Raw genomic sequence first — 19446 nt, 5'->3', positions numbered from 1 at the left:
TCTTACCTTTTCAACTTCTACCTTAGACTTTTAGCTTCTACTTTACTTTTTTTTTCATACTTCGACAGTTTTTTTTCTACCTTTCATTTTGTTTTTAACCTCTGTACTTCATTTTCATACCTTGGCTTTTCATTTTTCTACCCCACCCCACCAACTTCTCCCTCAATCTTTCTGAAACCCATCGCATTCATCACGTTTCTACCTCAGTTGCCTACTTCTATATCACGTACTCATATTCTAACTTGGAATGTAGGTTTATACCTTAGTGTTTCACAATCTAGATCGCATCCACATATTTTCTCTTAGCCTTACTGATATCGTATTACTATCCGTGTTAATTACCTCAAGGGTCAACATACTACTTCAGTCGCCTCAACATGGTAATCCTGCTGACTAAGTAAGTACTGAACAATAAGTATCTCCTGAACATGTCTTCTCCTCATCATCTGCCTTCGTTTATCCATCGTCTCATCTCTTCATTCTCTTGACATTTTACCCGTCTCACACTTTTCCACTCCATTTTCATTACCTTCAACTCTTTGACATGACCACTCCTCATCGTAGAAAGACTCCCACCCGGGCAGCCCGCGCTAAATCCGTCCAGTCTCATCACTCTCATCACTCTCCTCCTCCTTCTCCCTCTCCACTACCCCCTCTACCTCCTCTCTTGCCTCCTGTCCCCGGCGAATCAGCTCCTTCTGAAATTAGCGTCTCCGACGATGAAGATCCTGTTCAATTGTGGATAAGCCTTTTCCAATCCACCGACCCAGTCTTCTCATCCCCACGCCAAACTCGCCAATTCGAGAAGTTTATCCAGCAGGGTATCCAACCGTACGAGCACTGTACCCCTCTCTGGTTTCCCACCATTGCTCTGAAGTACGGTCTTAGACGTTGGGTACCTGTTCGCATTCCGGACACAGGAAGGAGAGGACCTCCCTGTATTGTGGAAGGTGAAGACAACCCCTTATGTCATCGGTATTGTCTACCGGCATTCATGTACTCGTAAGTCTTCCTCTTGTACTTTGTTATGTTATCGCTGAGACATGGAATAGTTTGGACAATGTGATTTGTCCAAATGCGGTTGAGCGCGGTTTCCCCACCCTCATATGGCGTTACAAGTACAACCGTCGCCGCCAGCTTTTTCTCCATGCCTGTTGGTCATGCACTACCAATGTTGACGTCAAGTGTTCTGTCATCGGTATTCTTTTGGATCTTGATCCTTCGATCTCATTTCCTCCTCCCCAATCAGCCATCATCAATCATGACACTCCTCTCTCAGCAGTGGATCAGATTAATGGATCCAACAATGCGCCTGTTCTTGGAATAGAAGTAGCGAAACCTACGGAACATCTCTCCCCCCCTCGCAAACGTTCTCGTACACAATCAACAGACTATTTGACGTCCGCCCAAATTCATCCAAAACCTGTTGTTGTGGAAGATGTTTTTCTCTCTCGTTCACTTCCACCGACTGTTCAACCCCTTCCAAATCTGCCTGTCGGACTGCCAGACCATGCACTATCCGGTCCGGACCACTCTATCAGCCAAGGCCCCCAGTCAGATGCTCTTCCGATCACAGTGGAACCTCAACTCCACGATCAGAATGACTCAGAGTCTATTGTCCAAGATCCATTGTCTACCAAAGCCAAGTCCGACACTTCGTCATTACCTCCCGCTCCCCCTCCTGTGCGATTGTGGAGAGCGTATCGAGCAGAAGTTCAATCAAGGCCTATGGAACAAATCTCGGGACAGCCTTCATTAGGGGCACCAATCGAGCTGAATGCCACAATCCCTGTCACCTCGTCGGCTTCCGACATCACTCAGGACGTTACATTTTCCAATCCCTCCTTGCCTGTCAAACCTATTATTGAACATGACAACCCTTCGACTCAAATGTTTGCTTATAGTACGCCAAGGTCTCTTCCAGCCGGTCATGAATTGCAACGCCTTCGAGATCCCCTTGATAACTATTTGAATGCCCTGGTTGATCAAGCCCGTCAGCATTTTAATGCTGTTGAAGCCATCCGCCACGACGCTGCTGCTAGTCTGGACCACTTGATCGCCCGATCTCAACGAGTCTGGTCAGAAGGAGACAGAGATAGAGAGGCAATTGACGAAGTGCGTAGGGAAAGAGACAAGCACTTGGCTACGCTTCGTACACTTGACACACGTCTGGTACATTATTCCCAACTTGTTGCCGAGAAGACAAAGCTGGTTGAAGAATTCAGCAAGAAGGTCCTCTTCCTTGAGACCGATCTCGAGACAGCACAGCGAGAGCAAATAGCTGTTGACCAACGCATGACTCAAGCTATCATTGAACGAGATAAGGCAATTCAAGAACGCGACTTCGCCGTTCGTCAGCGCTCAGATATGGATTTGGAAAGTCAACAAGCACGCAAGGAGCGGGACGAAGCCATTGCTCTTCGATTGAGAGCCGATGCTGCCCTGGAAGACGCCTATTTAGAGCTCATGCAAGTGGAGTCAACCATGCAGGAGAATGCGGAGCTGCGGTCCAGGAACACTCTGATTGAAGCTATGTTGGTTGCATCTCAAAAGGCATCCACAGATGTCAACTATGTGTGCGTTGCTCATTGTTTTATCCCTCTCCTGTTCATCGTTCTGGTTGAAGAGTTGACTCCTAGCAACCACAACCTTGATGGGCGACTGTCGGCAGCGATTTCGGGACAACCTACCCTTTCAAAGCATTCTCAACAGGCGGACACATCTGTAACACATCATGGAGGGAGTATTCCTCGTATCGTCACCCAGCCGCCTACTTCTCCATCACAACCCGATTTGTCCTCCTTAAAGCAACCTGTGGACTATTCTACCAATATTTCAAACCGTAACTCTGGCTCGTTAGCTCCTTCCATAGAGATTCTAGCGAATAGTCCACCTCCCAACCATCATTTCATCCATAATGTGAGCCACTCTCACGTTCGAAGTATTTAAGCTCCCCATTACGGCAGCTTGTATCTTTGTCCCTCTATGGTTTGCTGACCTAACTTCCACATCACTACCGTCAATTAGTGATACTATTCTTTTTCAAGGGTGTACGATTGTTTATGTTGATTTGAACCGATGAATACATTACATAAACTACTCTGCAATATACTACTTTTTCTGATTGACGAAATGACGCCAATATCTTATCCATTGAGTAAGCTGAAATGTCAATCGATTCTGCCCCCACTGTTGCATTTCATCCATCAGGAGCTTATCGCGAAGAAGGTGCTCCCCTTGTCTCTCCTCATCCGTCATTGACAATGCCACTTCGCTAAGCAAGAAATAAGTGAAAGAGTCCCGTAGGACGACTGCACACGCAGGTGTGTACGTAGTAGTTACCAATCCAAGGTGAGCAGTATCAGGTCGTATACCTTGAATGATTGAGAAGATAGCGGCCGTTGCAAGCGGACCACAATTATGTCCATCAGTTTGAGTCACCCAATGCAAGTGATCTCGCATTCTCTGAGAGAAGGATTAGTCATGTCCACCCAGTATTGTTGTCATCACTTACAGGTGTATTGGGCGCAAATATCCAATTCTCGTTCTGTTCGGCAGTCACCATACCAGCATGATATTCAAAGGTCAGTCGTTGCTTCAGCAATGTTGTCCATTTCTGCTCGTTAGTGACTTGTCATGATATACGACCTAAACAGTGATATACGACCTAAACAGTGATATACGACCTAAACACTCACCTCTTTCATGATTCTGTCATCAAAAGTGCCACCAGCAGAGTCGTATACGATCACTAGGCGGGCCGGGCCAAAGATGGCCAAAGCAGCAAAGTGGGTGTTCCTCTGGACGCTGACCACTCCAACGGTAATGTAGTCTCGCCATGAGGAGTCCTTCCCCAGTATCCTCCATGGTTTCTTCCCAGCAGGCTTCACTCCACGCACCTCCTCAATAGCAGAGAACAGGTAAGCAACACGGCACCTACCGCCAACGGGAGGTGATTGTCGATTTGTCCGCGCTAGTGCCTGAAGGCATAGAGAGTCGATGAGATGATCATTCCACCAGCTGGTTCGGTTTTTGAGACGTCTCACGCCGTCTTGAGTCACCGTTACATGAGGAACACCTGTCACAATCGTTCCCTCCCCGTTCCGTGTGACCAAGCCAGGCTGATCTCCTTGGTTTGCCATACGGGACAGCAGTCTGTTGAAAAATCGATCAGTGAAGGGGATTGGCGCTGGGGCAAATTGCCTTGGATCTGACATGGTGATGAAATTCGCCATTGGTGAAGTCTTCCCATCCAGATCTCCAACCCAAATGAGTTTGTAATATCGCCTCAGTGCTGCGTTTTCTTGATCTCTCACATCCTTGAGGCTATCAAATGGCACTGATTTCATATCTTCCGGATCTATAACTGCCATCAGGGGACTCTTGGGTGAAGGGAGAGGGAAGTCGATGGGAGAATTAGGTGGTAATTCTTGTATGCCAGAGAGCTCCTCGGTGACGGATGTGATAACATGGCGGCTTGATCCCGCTTCCACAGGTGCTTTCAAGGATGTAGAGATGTTGTTGATAACAGACGGAACTGAAGCAGAAGGCTCTTGTTGACTTGTAGTGGTGGAAACTGCAGACGTATGCGTAGGATGGTTGATATGTAGCGCGGCAGTTGGCGGACTTGGCATATCTGAAGGAAGAACATCATCAAACATATCCTTCTCTTCGTCGAGTTGCAACCATCGAAATGGATCTTCAGTGTCATTGAAAGGCACAGGGTGTGGATTGTGGTAGATTGAGTCTTTTGAGGCTTCTATGTCTATTGAGTGACTTGTAAGATGCGTGGGTAGATGCTGTTGCGACGCTGCTTCCTTCCCTGAACTGAGATTGTCTGCAATCCACACCTGAGGGTTGACTGTGGCGGGGCCGACTACTGAAGATGCTCGATTGAGACTGATATTTGCGGCTCCCATGTTCCGCACATTCCCCATGTTATGTTTGGGCTGGTTGCTGTCATGACCGATTGTATGAGAAGGATATGTCGTATGTCTAGTTGGATTGATTGTGAGACCAGCAACCTCATTGATTCTGCTGGCAGAGGGTTGTGTTGAAAAGCTTGAAGGCAATTGACTCTGTGTGATGGAGGCTTTCACCATCGGAGGCTGTGACTGTGGAATCGTGGAAGACTTTGATAGAGGCACAGGAGTTATACGCCGAGTGTCTGATGCCTCTCGGCTATACTTTGGTTCCACCATGTCTGCTCTAGTGTGTATTTCGGAGGATGATGAAGAAGCTAGACTGAGGCCCTGTCCCGCCGTTGAATGGGAAGAGCGCCGCTGCTGCAGAAGACGGTCATGTGCAGGACTGGCTATGGGTGGGGGATTAGATGGTGTCCTACCCACTGGTACAGGAGGCGGGCCGGTGGCTTCGTTCCTCTTGGAGATGCCTGATGACGTGCTCGCAACTGGTTGTGGTTGAGGATTTAGCTGTTCAGGGCGAGGCATATTAGTTGAAGTAGAGGTAGAAAGTTCATGATGTGTCGACTCATAGAACAGTATGACAGGATATCTTGCATCTTGAAAAGCAGCGGCGGAGGGATTTGAGGCTAGGGTGACTTTGTCATCGTCAAGGATCCACCAGGTATCTTCCTCACCTCGAGTGATTGCGACGTAGTGACCCACCTCAACGGCCTCTCCGTGTCGGCACACAATCCCACGCAACTGGTACTTAATCTGAATGGTGTTCACATTCACACCTTCAGGCAGCACTAAATCCAATGGGATGTGGAACGGATCGCCAATATGGACCTTCTGTTCCACATTATTTCTTGGGACTGTTTGAACAGTAGACGATTTTAATCCCTCCGGGCTAGTCTCAGAGTTCCAGACGATATTCAGGCGGAGTACCACAGGAGTTTGCGTGAAGAAGGTTGAAGGAGTGACATTGAATCCTTGCCCCTGTGGCGCATAGCGCGCAGAGCAAACAATATTCTTGCACTGATAATTTGCCTTTGTTGATGTTTGATACGATTCCTTTAACATCTGGTCGAATGGTTTCTGCTTTCCTTGTGGACTCCAAGGATGAAGAAAGAGGGAATTATGAACCGCAACTGAGGGTTCAGTCGGACCCGTGGACGGTGCTTGACACACGGGACAGACTCCAACAGACATGATCACCATCTCAAACAATCTTGAAAAAAGGTTTGTGGACGAAATACCATCAAGGTATGTGTTTAGCTGTCGCAGGACTTCGTCTGGGTCCATCATTTGTGTTGCAGATGAAACGACAAAATGTCCTGAAGATCAGCAACGCGCGCATGAGAGGCTTCTTTTGATCTAGTACAAAACACTCACCCGCAAGGATGGTCCTTAATTGTGGGAAAGATGTGGAGAGATGGGTCTCTACGGCCATGCGGAACTCGAATAAGAGGCTGAAGACTGGATCAGCCAGAGGTGGAACTGCCAGTCTGAAGCGCTCCAATTCCGCAGACCAAGATACCAGACGCAGAAGCACCTGGAACAGAGCTATTGCATAGCAATCGATGCCAGTATTTCTTACTCCAGTAGGTTTGATAGAGTCCAAGTGGGTGACGACTTTTCTAGGCATACGAAGTTTGCTCTTCTGAGCCGAAGGTATGGCATGTCGATAAGGTTGCAAAGGCCGAATCGCAGCAGGACGCCCCGGAAGGGAATGAGACCAGGTCGAAGGATCAGAATTATGATCGTCAACGGCCGATGAATAGTCATTCACCTTGTCTCTGATCCTTGAGTATCTTCGACCAATTGGAGAAGTGGGCTGTTGATGATGACTGTAACCCTGGGACGGAGGTGCTGTGGAGGGGAGGTGGTCATCTGGAGTGTGCTTGCCTGACTTGAATGCTACTGGCAGTTGGTTTGATCGAATGCGCTTTGCTTCTTGGTTGGACACTGGTACACCCTCCACCTTCTCAATTTCTCTGCGCTTTCGCTTTTGCTGTTGTACTGGATGTGTCAATTCTTTAATGTGGCGACCTGGGGACTCTCCAACACCGATCAGGTGGTGATGCAGAGTTACACCTCTTACTCCTGGGGGTGGTTGGTCGGCGGAAGTGAGGGAGTGACGACGAGGAATAACCAGGGGTTTAGTTGTGGTTGTGGTGTTGATAGGGTCAGAAAGTGAAGTTTGAACGTAGGGAGAGTTTACAATGGGCTGAGTTACTGGCTTTGAAATGTCTTGAGATGTATGAATAGACTGCTGAGGTGTGTAGCCCGGATTGATATCAATATGCGACCATTTGACCGATCTAATGACATCTCGACCCCAGTACTCCTTATAATCGTTCCGATCATTGTAGAATGGATCATCCTTGTTCTGGTTGGTGGAGGACACAGTTTGAGTTGGACCATTCGACATAGTCCCAAGAATGATATCCTCGATCAAAGCATGATTTGCTTCAAATTCTCCAATTGGGCCACAAAGCTCGTACATGACCATTGCCCACAAGTGGCCACATCGTTTACCACTGTGTTTCCCGTAGCCACAGGTACAGACTGCCCGTCCTTCCTTGCCTCTCCGACTTGGTCGCCTGCCACAGTAGTTTGTCTGTGCTGACGGGGTATCTCTGCGAGGAGGATTGACTTGGTATACGGGCGTGTTGCCAAACAAGTGACGGTGAGCGGCTGGTATTGATTGTCTGGGACATCGATGGATGCAATCCACCTCCCATCGAAGAAGGCCTGCTGACAGGTTTCGTTGAAGGCTGGGATCCGCTCGAGAGACATTCAAGGGCACATTCTCATAGAAGGGAAAATATGCGGTGAGGATAATGGAGAGTAAACGATCGAGCCTATCACAGCATTAGCTTGGCCTGGGATAGAAATACTGTGACTCACCGTTTGTTGGCACGACAATTGAGGAAGACACGATCAAACGTCCGAAACGCTGCTTCTGAGTAGTTATTTGTAGACCAAGGTCCATCTCGAGTGACCTGACTGGGTATTCCATAGTCAACCGTATAGTCCCTCCAACGCTTGCTGAACCACTCGGACTGTAGGTACTCGTCCAATTGGTCCCATCCGTTACTATCTTGCGGCAAGAGCCTACGCACGGTATCTTCAAGAATCCCATAGTATTCGTTCCAATCTTCCTTCTCTGGACATCGTTGACATGCTTGTATAGCTTCCAGGATTGTGTTTGTATGGATTGCAGCCCGAAAGTTGGTCCCCAGAATCCTCCGAACCTTAGATCTGCAGGCATGCATCAAGTGAAACTGACAGGCTCGTAGCGGCACACCAGGAAATTCGAATTCGATAGCCAGTCGTTCAGCGTCACAGCCATCGATCATGACAAATCGGGGAATGAGACCATCTTCAGACACTATCAAGCAGGCCTTTTGCAATATGTCCTGGGACACGCCATCGATTTTTATCTCGAATTTTCCAAGTAGATAATCACCTGCTGTTTGTCGAACAGCCTTCTTGAACTCTGCCAGAAGAAACCGATATGCTTGTACGTCATTATGGTTGGAGACCATTGCCGCAACTGGGATATCAGTCAGGAAAGAATCCACCCGTGGAGGATTGACTTACGAGGTATCATTCGATGATATTCATTGATGGTAACCAAGAAGGTCAATGGACATCGAAATGCGTTCTTGTTCCTCCAAGAAGAGTCCAGATACATTCCCATTTGACCTACTTGCAAGATGGCACACATCTGAGCATAACGAGGAGCAATGACACACTCGAACCGTGTGCTTGGGTCCACGCGCTTACCGGGAGTCTCCTCCAGAAGGTTAGGGAAGTGGGCACTACACTTCAGCATGGCAGATTGACTGAAATGAGAGGACATACGCAAGGAAGGATTGTGGGTGTTGTTTATAGATGATCTCCATTGCTGCCAGAGGACTACGATCCAATCGAGACACAGCAGTGGCAGTTGAAACCGCGGTTCTATAGTCGGAAGCTTTGGGCAGACGATGAGGACATTGTTGAGAAAGCCAAAGTGCATGAGTGTCATTAGACATTATGTCTTTTGCATACCCTTCCAATCAGCTGAGTCAGCACACAAGTTTGGGAAAGATTCACATGCTTGTAGACGACCAACAGTCATACCAAAACCTAGAGCAGCCTCATGAAGAAGCCGACGCATGTAGGGAGAAATCCTCAACTCGGACGTGGACCGGACGGGCGGATGTGATTCAAGGTCTTTTTCAATTATGGTACAGCGCTGCTTTTCGCACTGAGCGGCCGTCATCTCCACCTACCGAGTCAGCAAGACAATTTCCACTCCCTGACATATGACTAACCACTATAAAGGTCCCACAGAAGTGAGACTTATAACGTTTTGGGCTGCCCTCAGGCGCCTTGTCACTGATATCCCCTGGCTCCTGTTCATCGCCGGAGAATTCTTCATCACCTACACTATCAGCTGTGTCATTGGATTATGGATTGAACTCGCCTTCTTCAGATTCGTCTTCACTATAGTCATCCTCGCTATAATCATCTTCACTATCGGCCTCTTCGAGATACTCCTTGTGACCGGCTTCTTCCTCCTCACCATCTTCACCTTGAACGTCCTCTCCCTCGCGGTCTTCCTCCTGACCGTCTTCCTCCTCGCGGTTTTCCTCCTCACCGTCTTCCTCCTCGCCATCTTCCTCCTCACCGTCTTCCTCCTCGCCATCTTCCTCCTCACCGTCTTCCTCCTCACCGTCTTCCTCCTCACCGTCTTCCTCCTCACCGTCTTCCTCCTGGCTGTTGACACTGTCATATTTGACTCTTTTGCCATCACGTCTTGCCATGGTTTCTTTGTAATTATCAGACTTGTTCTTGTTGTTGTCATCCTTGAGGTCAACTTGATGTCTAGAGTTCTTGACCAACTCTCTGTGTCCATTTTGTCGATGGAGGACCTCCGAGTGAGATTGAATGCTAGCATGGTCACTGCTGTTGTCTACGTAACTCCGACTGTCGGTGTCTGTCTTATTGGAGCTCCCGTCAGCCCAACTCGGCGCACGTACTGGTGCGCGTTTTCCTGATACAAGTCCGTGCGTTGGTGTCTGACGACGCCCACCACCTTCGATCTGTCCTCGCTTCTCCAATCTTTCTGAGCGGCGTTTTGAAGAGCGAAGACGTTCCAGCTTGGGGACATGAGGAGACAATGGTTGTGGCTGAGTACGAACGGGGACCTGAACCTTTGACGTAGGGTTCTTCGACGCAGGGTTGAAATTTTTGGCAGCACGTTTGGCAAAGGAGAAAAGTTGTGAATCTAAAGTCTCTTGAGCTCCAAGGGTAGGTACATTATGGCGAGCTGAGTTGTCTAAGTCTGTCTCACAAGCACCGTTACAGGCATACACAACACGCCAGACCAATCGAGTCCCCGAATGTCGCACCACTGCTTTCGGAACACTGATCTCCATTCGTCGTGCTCGGATTTCACTTGGAAACAAGCCAACACCATCGATCCACTTGATAGACGCCTCCCTGTAGAGACTGTGACGGCGTAGATTGTAATCATGAGGCTGAAATGTCAGTTGGGGTTGTAATCTGAGATGAGAGTCTCACAAGCAATTCAAAGTGCCTAATAAGGTCACTGATCTTGACCTCTTTTCGAATGTAGCCGTCCTCTCGACTAAGCTTCAATTTCATTGGCCGTAAGAAATCTTTGGTGATGCGAACGTTGGGTGTTCGATATGTTCCCTGAGGACTAGGAGCATCCGATGCTGCATCGGAATCATCCTGTTCACCACCAAATTCATCGACCAGGTTGCCGACAAGGCGATGATCTGGGGTATCATGGTATCGGGCTACCCAACCATCATACTCGGATGAGGGCTCAGTGGCAGGTGGAGCATGCTCATCAAATATGAGAGAAGCAGGTCGAATCGATCCATTTTTCAAGTCGGTGGTAGATTGGACAGAATGGACAGGGTCTTTGTCGTTTGACGGAGTGGGAGATGGTGGGTGAGGATGAGGTGCCGTTGACTGTTTCACAAGTGGATTAGGGACAAGTGGATTGGGAACACTGGAGAGTTTTTTGATCTTTTGTGGACGTCCTGCGGGGCTTGGGGAGTCAGGAGACTCACGAAGAGAAGGCGATTCAACACGAGATTGGCGGGGAATGCGCCGTGGCCGGCCTCGACGACTTGGTTTGGTCAGCTTGTCTATGAGTGTGGCTGGAACTACACCACTAGGAGCCCTACGAGGAGTATGTCGAGCCATGTGCGGTGATAGGGATTGGAGTAGAGATGAGAAGGTGAGGATATCACCTACATGTAGCTCTAATCTCCCCCACTCTCTCTGATGAACAAAATGATTGAGTTCTGATGAGACAAAACCGGATCACCAATTTATGAAACCGATGAGGTGGCCCAAGCGTTTTAGTACCAGCAAAGGGGATTCCGCAACAACACGGTGGTGGAAAACAGGTCCGGATTGGACATGATGACGACGGGTCCTACATGCCTAGCTCTTTGGAGGTTGATTTGAGTGAGGATGAATTAGTGACCATTTTTGTGCTTGTAAGGTAGAAACTGTCTTCACTGGGGTACATTCTTGTGGTTTAGAGGAATTTCTGTCTTGCTAAGGTAGTTTCTTTGTCTCAAGACTCATGCTGCTTACGCGCGGTCAATCCTGTGGTCGCAGAGAATATTCCGACTTTGTGAGATATTTTCCGAAATTCCAGGGTATTTTCCGACGTCCTCGGAGATTTTGGACCGTTCCGAGATATTTCTTCATGTTTCAAAATATTTCCGGGGCCACGAGGATCATACCCAATGTCGCGGATACAAACTCCGAGCCCTGGAGTAGCTTGTCTTGTTTCAAGATCGTATTAATCTCCGTGGGTGATGTTCTTATTCTCCGGGGTCGAAAGTGCGAGGCCGGAGAATTTCCTGATATGATTTCAAATTTAGTTATCTAATATGTCAGTCCATCAGGTGTTTATTTGGTTTTGCAGCATAGTTGTCGTCCGTAACAAGATCCGGCCGATTATTTCTCCGACTTTGTCCCTATTCGAGGGTGATAAATAAACCTAGATAGTCGTTATACGGCGAGAACCGCCTGGGCATTGCCGCACATGACCGTCATGAATTTCGAAACGAGAGATAGTAGATTGCGGTTACTTTATCTTCGAACCGCATCGGCACTCGTCCGACTCACCTCCACAAAGTTGAGAACGTTTCATTCTCATCTCATTGCTTGGAATTTGTGGTCCTGTATAGGTTGAAACTTATAGCATTTCAACATGACTACTTCAGAGAGTAAGGTCGTCATCATCGGTGCAGGTGTTTTTGGATTGAGCACGGCACTTCATCTTGCCAAAGGAGGTATGTCTGTCACCACTTCTTGATCCGCATCAACCGGCGGCTGGTCATGACTGATGGCTGATGTAAAGGATACAAAGATGTTACTGTCTTCGATTATCAACCGTACCAGGACAACGCGTACAACCCTAGTGAAGGTTGCGACGGTGCCTCTGCCGATGTGAACAAGATCTACCGTTGTACCTAGTAGGTCTGCCCTTCCCCCCTCACATGAAAATCTCTCCTGTCCGTCCATCCTAATCCATGTCACCAAATCACCATCTGGTTAGATAGAATCAAAGTAGGCCGACAGGGCTGATGGACCAGTGGTGATGAAACCGAATATCAGGATCTCGCCTTTAGCGGAAGACCTATTTGGCTCGAATGGAACGAACAGATAGCAAAATCCAAACCCGAAGATCTGCCTAAAGGTCTCACTCCAGAGACTAAACTTTTTGTACCCTGTGGATTTTATAGGCTGGCAGTGGGACCTCAATTATCAGCCTATGATCAGATGTGTCTGGACGAACTCGAGAAAGCAGGTTTGAGGGAGGAATTACATGTCAAAGTGGGCTTTTGAGTTTATGGTTCTATCCTATCTGTTCAGGATACCTTCCTCGAGGACATTTCTCTAGTCAGATTCTTTGGATAGAATCTATTCAGAGTGATTACAGACAAGCTGATGGCTAGAAAAACGCCGCAGACATGGCACGCCTGGCCGAGAAAGATAAAGCTGACCCGTCAACTCATTGGCTCGAGAAGATCTCCGTGTTTGACAACTTCCAAGGGGGTACTCTGGACGGTTTCGTGGACACCGTCGCGGGTATGACATACGCCGACAAATCATGTGCTTGGGCCCGATACTTGTGTGAGAAGGCAGGAGTCAAATTTATCCTCGGCCCTGAAGTCGGCAAATTGGATGATCTCATCTATGAAGGCGAGGGCGATTCAAAGAAGGTTGTGGGTCTCAAGACGGCGGATGGGAAAGAACACAAAGCGGATGTTGTCGTCGTTGCTTGTGAGTTCACCAGTCGTTATCAACCGGGATCAGAAGTGATACTTCAGGTGGAGGTTGGACTCCTTCTGTTTTACCCGACCTCAATGGAGCTCTCGAAGCTACGGCAGGTTCTGTGGCTACTATCACCATCCCCAAAGAAAGGCAGGATCTCTGGGACAAAGTGAGTGAAACAGTTTGTCTCTTGGAGCAAGTTGATTGATCATAGTTCTCTCCCGAAAAGTTCCCTTGTTGGGGCTACGGCTTGACTGGTCACGTTTCTCCGGAGTATGGTGGTTTCTATGGTTTCCCCATAACTCCCGAAGGAAAGATCAAGATTGGATGTGCGTAATTTCTCTCCATTCCGACCTTTTTATCCTTCATTCCCATGGACTTCATTCCCATGGACTACATGTTATGGCGTTCAGACCCGGACTCATGTTCAGACCGTGGTCGTAAATGGACCAACTATCAAACTCATCCCAAAACCGGTCAAAGATTGTCCGTTCCAAAAACCAAATACACTCCAGACAAGGCGGTCAACCTACCCAAGAAAGCTATCGTCAACATCAAGAAAGTTGTCTTCGAGCTTTTCCCAGAACTCAGGGTGAGCTTTCCTCCATTGATCACAATTGTATACGCAAGAAGCTTATGGGAAAGGGAATCGGAATCACTGACACTCGAATGTGTTGGTACACTGATTCGGTGGACAATTCTTTTGTCATCGACTACGTCCCCGGATATAACAAAACATTATTCGTCGCTTCTGGGGGTTCCGGTCATGGTTTCAAGTTTCTTCCTGTTCTCGGTAAGGTACGTCCAGATGTTATTCGTTAGTTGCCAATGTATGAGCTGATGGTGTTAGCACGTTAAAAATCAACTTGAAGGTGCCCAGGACCAATTCACACCTCTTTGGAAATTCCGTAAGGCCGTTCCAGGAGAGCATGCCAATGGTCTTGAAGAGGGTGAAAATTCTGGACGTAACTTGGCCAGCCTTGAGTTGGCCGATGTGTCCGATTGGGTATGGGCGGAGCCGGGAGAGGTCAAGATTGAGGAGGATGAGAAGAGTAATGGGGTATTGAATGGTTTGGTGGATAAGGTCAAGAGCCTTGTAGTATCATAGAGTGAGAGAGGATGAGCAGATCTCCTATAGACTATGCATGCCCTTTACCTAGTCCCATGATCCGACACGACGATCATCATAGTCTCGGTCAGTCCTCACGAGTTGCGTACCCTGGAACCGGGTAAGCAGACATGGGAAGAATCAGTAAGAATGGTGCAGAAGAAGTGACATGCTCCGAGTAAGACATTCATCTCCACTACAATGTGATCCATTCAAGAGGTTCATCGACGCCATAAATCCATTTCACCAGTAGGATCATACATATACTCCACGCGATCAGGATCTAATTGGCGAGACCACGGTAGTCACGGGGAGTAGCACCATCATACAACCACTTGCCAAGGGTCAAGATATCCCAAACTTTACGACCAGTAGCTTTAGCGACGGCGTGAGAGAAGGGAGGCATGTTGGTACATTCCATGACGATGGCTTTGACGGAGGGATAAGCCTTGACGAGTTCGAGAGCAGCGCCAACCACATCTTTCTCCATACCTTCGTAGTCGTCTGAATGGTCAGCTTTGCAATTCATGAAACCAATAATTACTATCGATAGGGTGGTCCATGGACCATATTACGGTGTGCGGGGTAAGGAGCTGATGGAGACTCACAGGGAACGCGGCATTCCAGGACGGCCTTGAAAACAGCCTCTTTGGGGTCCTCACTCTCGGAAAGCCCAAAGTAGGGAGTCTCCGGATCCGCACCGACGCTGATAAAGTGTTTCTTGGTCTACACATTAATATTTGACAGGTGAAAGACATTGGACAAATGACATACCAAAGCACTCTTTTGAAACGTCACGACACCGACGGGAGTCTCCTCGCCTGGATAGAAACATTTCTGCAACCAACCAACTTGGATAAGACTTGAAGTTCCCATACTGGGAAGACGGTGGACAATCTCAGGGTGCATGGTTGCGAGCTGTACATTAGCATTTCTTTTACGAGATCTGTGCCAATCCCTTTCCAACAGAATGTTGCGCTGAGGATAGAAGTGGTCAAGAGAGATGAAGACAGGAAGCGTTGTGCCGGAAAGGGGATAGTAATGACTCACGAAACCACAACTAGTGACAAAAGCCACACAACCTTCCTCCATCATCTTCTTTCCCTCACGAACGAAACCATCGACCATAGCAGGACCCCAAGTTCCACCTCTTACGATATCCCCAGTAGCCTCCTCAACAATACGGATGATGACAGGCATAGGCCATGAGAGAGCGTTACCGACATCCCCGGGAGGTCGAGGGAACGTAGTTTTGAGCTGAAGCACACCGAGTTTGGGGACGGTAGTTGACATTGTTTTCTTGTTGGTGTTGGTGTGGGGAAAGTTGACTTTTGAAAATTCGAGAAGGGGTAGGATGGTAGACAGAGAACTCAGTATCTTATGACCGTATCGGCCCGTAGAAAAACAACCATTTGAGAGACTACATCTGGGCGTTATCAGCGAAAATGCAGCGACGGGGAAATGATTTCCTCAGGGTAATTAAGGTCCAGGGCGGTCAGTGGATCAGTGGATCAGTGGCGTGATCGGCTGATCGGTCATCACCGGCTGTTATCTCTCTCAACTTCCCCCTTGCCCCCGAACAACGCCATGCCATATTCGTCGGTCATAGCCTACAGATTTATAAATTTGTAGGAAACAGTTTCCTTTTACTACTCTTTGTTAACAACGTCAGTGACAGTGACATTGACGACGAAGGACTTACCAACGCCTACAGACTTTAGTCATCGAGAAGAAAACCCAGGTAACATGACCGTCACATCTCGTCGTAAAATTCTCGGTATCGGATACCCTAGACTGGCCCTTCCTGAATGGCAAGAGCTCGCGGATAAGTATGATATCCATTGGTTCGTTCCCGGTGATAGACCTCAAGTGATCGGAGAGGTAAAACGGTTGTGTGAGGAACATGGTCCGTTCGATGCTGCCTATGTGGTGAGTCGTCACACTCCTTGTGACCCTTCCCAACCCCGAACTAGACAAGAAAACGGGGAGTGAACGTTTCGTAAAGCTGGCGAGGTTGGAGATTTGAAGGTGAAATGAGGTGGAATATCACTCACATTCTAGACCTTTGGTACCTCCGCTTTCTCCCCATTCCACAGGGACATGCTCGGTCCCCTCTTCTCTCCTTCAGGACACTGCGGACTATTCGCTCAAGGTGGAGCCGGTTACGACGATGTCGATTACCCTTGGTTGGCGGAGAACGGTTGTTACCTCTCCAACACCCCCAACGCTGTGACGGAAGCCACGGCAGATATGGGTATCCTCCTCATGCTCAGTGCTCTTCGTGGAAGTACTTTATCTGAGAAAAGTATAAGGGATGGGAATTGGAAAGACAAAATTCCTCTTTCTGAAGATCCAATGCATAAGACTTTGGGTATAGTTGGAATGGGTGAGTTTTGATCCTCTCCCCTTCATCGATGTTCTGGACAACGTGGGGTCTTCATTCTGCATGAAGAGGGCATCGGGCAAGAGTCGGGCTGACGGAATAGGACACATTGGGAAATCTATGGCCAAGAAATCCAAAGCTTGGGATATGAAAGTTATTTATTACAATCGTCGAAGAATTCCTGAGGATGGTCAGTCTTCTTACTTATTCTGCTTTTTCTCATATCACATTCTTTCTCTGCTCTACCAGCGAGGAACCCTCTCACATTTGACGTCCACTACCTGTTTCTTAGAAACTGGGCGTACACGTGGCTATGCGAGACAAGTGGTTAGCTGATCTCATCAGAGGAGAAAGCTCTAGGAGCAACTTGGGTTCCTTTTGATGAACTTTTGAGAACATCCGATGTCATATCCCTCAACTGTCCCCTCACCCCCGAGACCAAAGGTCTTCTCGGTGATAAAGAATTCGCCAAGATGAATGATGGAGTTTACATTGTCAACACTGCTCGGGTACGTGTCATTGTCTCCCTCTCTCTTTTCTTTCATCATCATGATCATGACCATCTTCCTTTCCCTCTCTCTTTCCCAATCCATATCGCTCTCCTGTCATCGGTCGCTTATAGAGATTCTAGTGAATTGGATTTATGTTGACGTCCCAGGGCCCTGTTATTCAAGATGACGCACTTATCCGTGCTCTTGATTCTGGCAAAGTCTGCCGGGCAGGTCTAGATGTCTTCACAGTAGAACCGTGTCGAGAATCTCCTTATTTCTCCAGGACGGATGTCACTCTTCAACCCCATGTGGGTGGTTTGACTACTGGGACTATCCTACGTGGTGAACGTGAGATCTTTGCGAATGTGAAACAATAGTGAGTTTCCCTCTATCTCTCCCATCATTCCCTCTTCCTACTTTCACTCATTCGTCACTCCCTTCTTTCGAGATCAGATGTGTGAGTCTTAGTCAGTGGTACACGGTACAGACCGTATCAAAGACGTGTCCTGTGGAATCGTTCGGACGGAGAAGAGGGATCTGGCTGACCCAACAGCATGGAAACTGGGAGTCCTGTCAACCCGGTCAACAAGCCCGTCAAGGTCAAACCTCAGTAATCGTTTTCTCAAGGTCATAGAGTGGTTAGTAAAGGGAAAGAAACTTTCATCTGGGTTCTCTCCTATTTAATCTAGATGATCAAGGGTTAGCTATGCACAACATTTCATCTTCGTCATGATTTCAATAGATGATTCGTGAGATACATACGATACAACACAATATATCTAACATGACAAACATAATTGTTCATGATAATCATGGTCCCTCATCTTCCAACGAAATACCTTCTTCATCCCCTTGTCTAAGTTCTTGTTCAATTTGAACCCTCGCTAACGCCCTCTTAGCTAGATGAGTAAGATAAACGAATAAAACCAAACACATCGTAACTCCAACAATCGTAGAATAAAATTTAACATCATCCCTTCCCATCGTATCGTCTTGCGAACCATGTCCTGTAGACCAAGGAGGTCGATGATGATGCCATGGACGAGGACCATGAGGACTATGAAGATCATGATGAGATGGTCGTTTATGCCAAGAAGAAAGGTCGTGAATTCCAGCACCTATCCAAGTGTGTAAAACTAGTTTACAAAGTGATAGAGCTGTACAAGCTGTATAATTGAATAAAGTGAGGGAAGGTGAAGAAGCTAAGATGACATTGAGAAGATTGTAAGGATATGGTGCGATTCTGATTAAAAGGAGAAGATGTGGGTTATCAGGTATGATTTGAAGTAAAGATGTTGCTGTAGGTGAAGATTGTAAACTGATGATTAGCGATACGATTTCCATTTATACAGTATCTTGTCATGATCGAATTATTTTTGATAAGAGGGATAAACTCACCTTCTTCCAATGACATCTCTTAAGAATGTTCGAGAAATGACAAAAACCACCACGGCACCGATTAAACTAGCCATATAACTCATCAAAAACCCTTCCCATACGCCGAATGTGTAACCGGAAAGAACGATAAGAGTGGAATATAATGGTAAAGGAGGAATGGTGGTGATAAATATCAGAAAACCAAATATGAATTTGCCTTCGTACTCCATAGCATATAAGTGTTTGGATAAGTTGTCAAGGGCTGCGGGTCAATACAACCCTCCCAACTGCGGATTTATCCTTCTCATTGCTCCTCTTCCCTGCCATAATGTCCATATCAATAGCCAGAACGGACTGCTCAATTGCTTATGTCGGCTCGAATCTGCCCAAGACACACATATCGGAGCAGGAGAGGGCGGCGCCCGGGCGGAGGAGTGACGAAGGACAAGAGACGTAAGAAATATAAAACCAACTCACCATGAAACAACTCTCCTTTCCAAATCCCAGCAGCTAACAAAAACCCCAAAGTAGTTCCTACCCAACCTAACATCAAAGCTCTTCCCAAACCTCCTTCTCTATCTCCACATCTCCAATTGCGCCATCTATCACCTATACCACCCCCTTCTCTTTCCCTTTCCCCCCATTCACCCCACCCGGTTCTCCACCGCCCTCGTACCTGTCTTTCAAGATCCGCGGGCGCTCTTCGTTGATGATACAACCTATTTGATTGGAGTTCATGAGGAACGATATGATTTGAACTTGATTCGATAGTGCTTTGTTTCTCTACACATCCTTGAGAGAGAGGAGGTATGGAAATAGAAGATTTACTGGACCCCGCATGGTTGTGATCTGTAG

The 19446-nt window shown here is 47.6% G+C and overlaps 6 protein-coding genes across 6 annotated transcripts; 3 read left to right on the top strand and 3 right to left on the bottom strand.

Moving 5' to 3' along the window:
• Window positions 1-544: 544 nt before the first annotated feature.
• On the top strand, window positions 545-2846 carry TREMEDRAFT_66203 (uncharacterized protein; the record flags this gene model as incomplete). Its single annotated transcript, XM_007008294.1, has 4 exons — window positions 545-1002; window positions 1053-1062; window positions 1186-2576; window positions 2672-2846. 4 exons carry the CDS (start codon window positions 545-547, stop codon window positions 2844-2846), a joined length of 2034 nt encoding a protein of 677 aa, XP_007008356.1.
• Window positions 2847-3111: 265 nt separating this feature from the next.
• Window positions 3112-11141, bottom strand: TREMEDRAFT_66202 (uncharacterized protein; the record flags this gene model as incomplete). The annotated part of the gene is made up of 15 exons (XM_007008293.1): window positions 3112-3465; window positions 3515-3616; window positions 3699-6241; window positions 6300-7510; window positions 7818-7916; window positions 8033-8171; window positions 8200-8466; window positions 8514-8734; window positions 8778-8967; window positions 9012-9186; window positions 9233-9342; window positions 9406-10441; window positions 10485-10904; window positions 11006-11064; window positions 11108-11141. 15 exons carry the CDS (start codon window positions 11139-11141, stop codon window positions 3112-3114), a joined length of 6960 nt encoding a protein of 2319 aa, XP_007008355.1.
• Window positions 11142-12165: 1024 nt separating this feature from the next.
• TREMEDRAFT_41277 (uncharacterized protein) lies at window positions 12166-14393 on the top strand (the record flags this gene model as incomplete). Its single annotated transcript, XM_007008207.1, has 9 exons — window positions 12166-12247; window positions 12316-12430; window positions 12551-12791; window positions 12914-13241; window positions 13289-13401; window positions 13447-13561; window positions 13664-13824; window positions 13878-14030; window positions 14083-14393. The coding sequence occupies 9 exons, from the start codon at window positions 12166-12168 to the stop codon at window positions 14338-14340; spliced, it is 1566 nt and encodes a 521-aa protein (XP_007008269.1). The 3' UTR covers window positions 14341-14393.
• Window positions 14394-14623: 230 nt separating this feature from the next.
• On the bottom strand, window positions 14624-15633 carry TREMEDRAFT_35872 (uncharacterized protein; the record flags this gene model as incomplete). Its single annotated transcript, XM_007008181.1, has 4 exons — window positions 14624-14844; window positions 14949-15066; window positions 15115-15258; window positions 15391-15633. The coding sequence occupies 4 exons, from the start codon at window positions 15631-15633 to the stop codon at window positions 14624-14626; spliced, it is 726 nt and encodes a 241-aa protein (XP_007008243.1).
• A 314-nt stretch (window positions 15634-15947) lies between these two features.
• TREMEDRAFT_72541 (uncharacterized protein) lies at window positions 15948-17943 on the top strand. Its single transcript, XM_007008292.1, has 6 exons — window positions 15948-16269; window positions 16402-16726; window positions 16827-16913; window positions 17069-17232; window positions 17382-17590; window positions 17768-17943. Exons 1-6 carry the CDS (start codon window positions 16087-16089, stop codon window positions 17826-17828), a joined length of 1029 nt encoding a protein of 342 aa, XP_007008354.1. The 5' UTR covers window positions 15948-16086; the 3' UTR covers window positions 17829-17943.
• An 81-nt stretch (window positions 17944-18024) lies between these two features.
• TREMEDRAFT_35925 (uncharacterized protein) lies at window positions 18025-19141 on the bottom strand (the record flags this gene model as incomplete). The annotated part of the gene is made up of 4 exons (XM_007008186.1): window positions 18025-18206; window positions 18273-18532; window positions 18613-18853; window positions 19069-19141. 4 exons carry the CDS (start codon window positions 19139-19141, stop codon window positions 18025-18027), a joined length of 756 nt encoding a protein of 251 aa, XP_007008248.1.
• Between the last annotated feature and the right edge of the window lie 305 nt (window positions 19142-19446).

The sequence above is a fragment of the Tremella mesenterica genome, assembly GCF_000271645.1.
Source record: "Tremella mesenterica DSM 1558 unplaced genomic scaffold TREMEscaffold_19, whole genome shotgun sequence".
Lineage (NCBI taxonomy): Eukaryota > Fungi > Basidiomycota > Tremellomycetes > Tremellales > Tremellaceae > Tremella > Tremella mesenterica.
This window is presented reverse-complemented; position numbering and strand designations above follow the sequence as displayed.

Coding starts and splice junctions, on each gene's coding strand:
- TREMEDRAFT_72541 (XM_007008292.1), top strand. CDS start 16,087: ATGACCGTCACATCTCGTCGTAAAATTCTCGGTATCGGATACCCTAGA. Junction 16,270..16,401: donor CGTTCGATGCTGCCTATGTG/GTGAGTCGTCAC, acceptor CTCACATTCTAG/ACCTTTGGTACCTCCGCTTT. Junction 16,727..16,826: donor TTTGGGTATAGTTGGAATGG/GTGAGTTTTGAT, acceptor CTGACGGAATAG/GACACATTGGGAAATCTATG.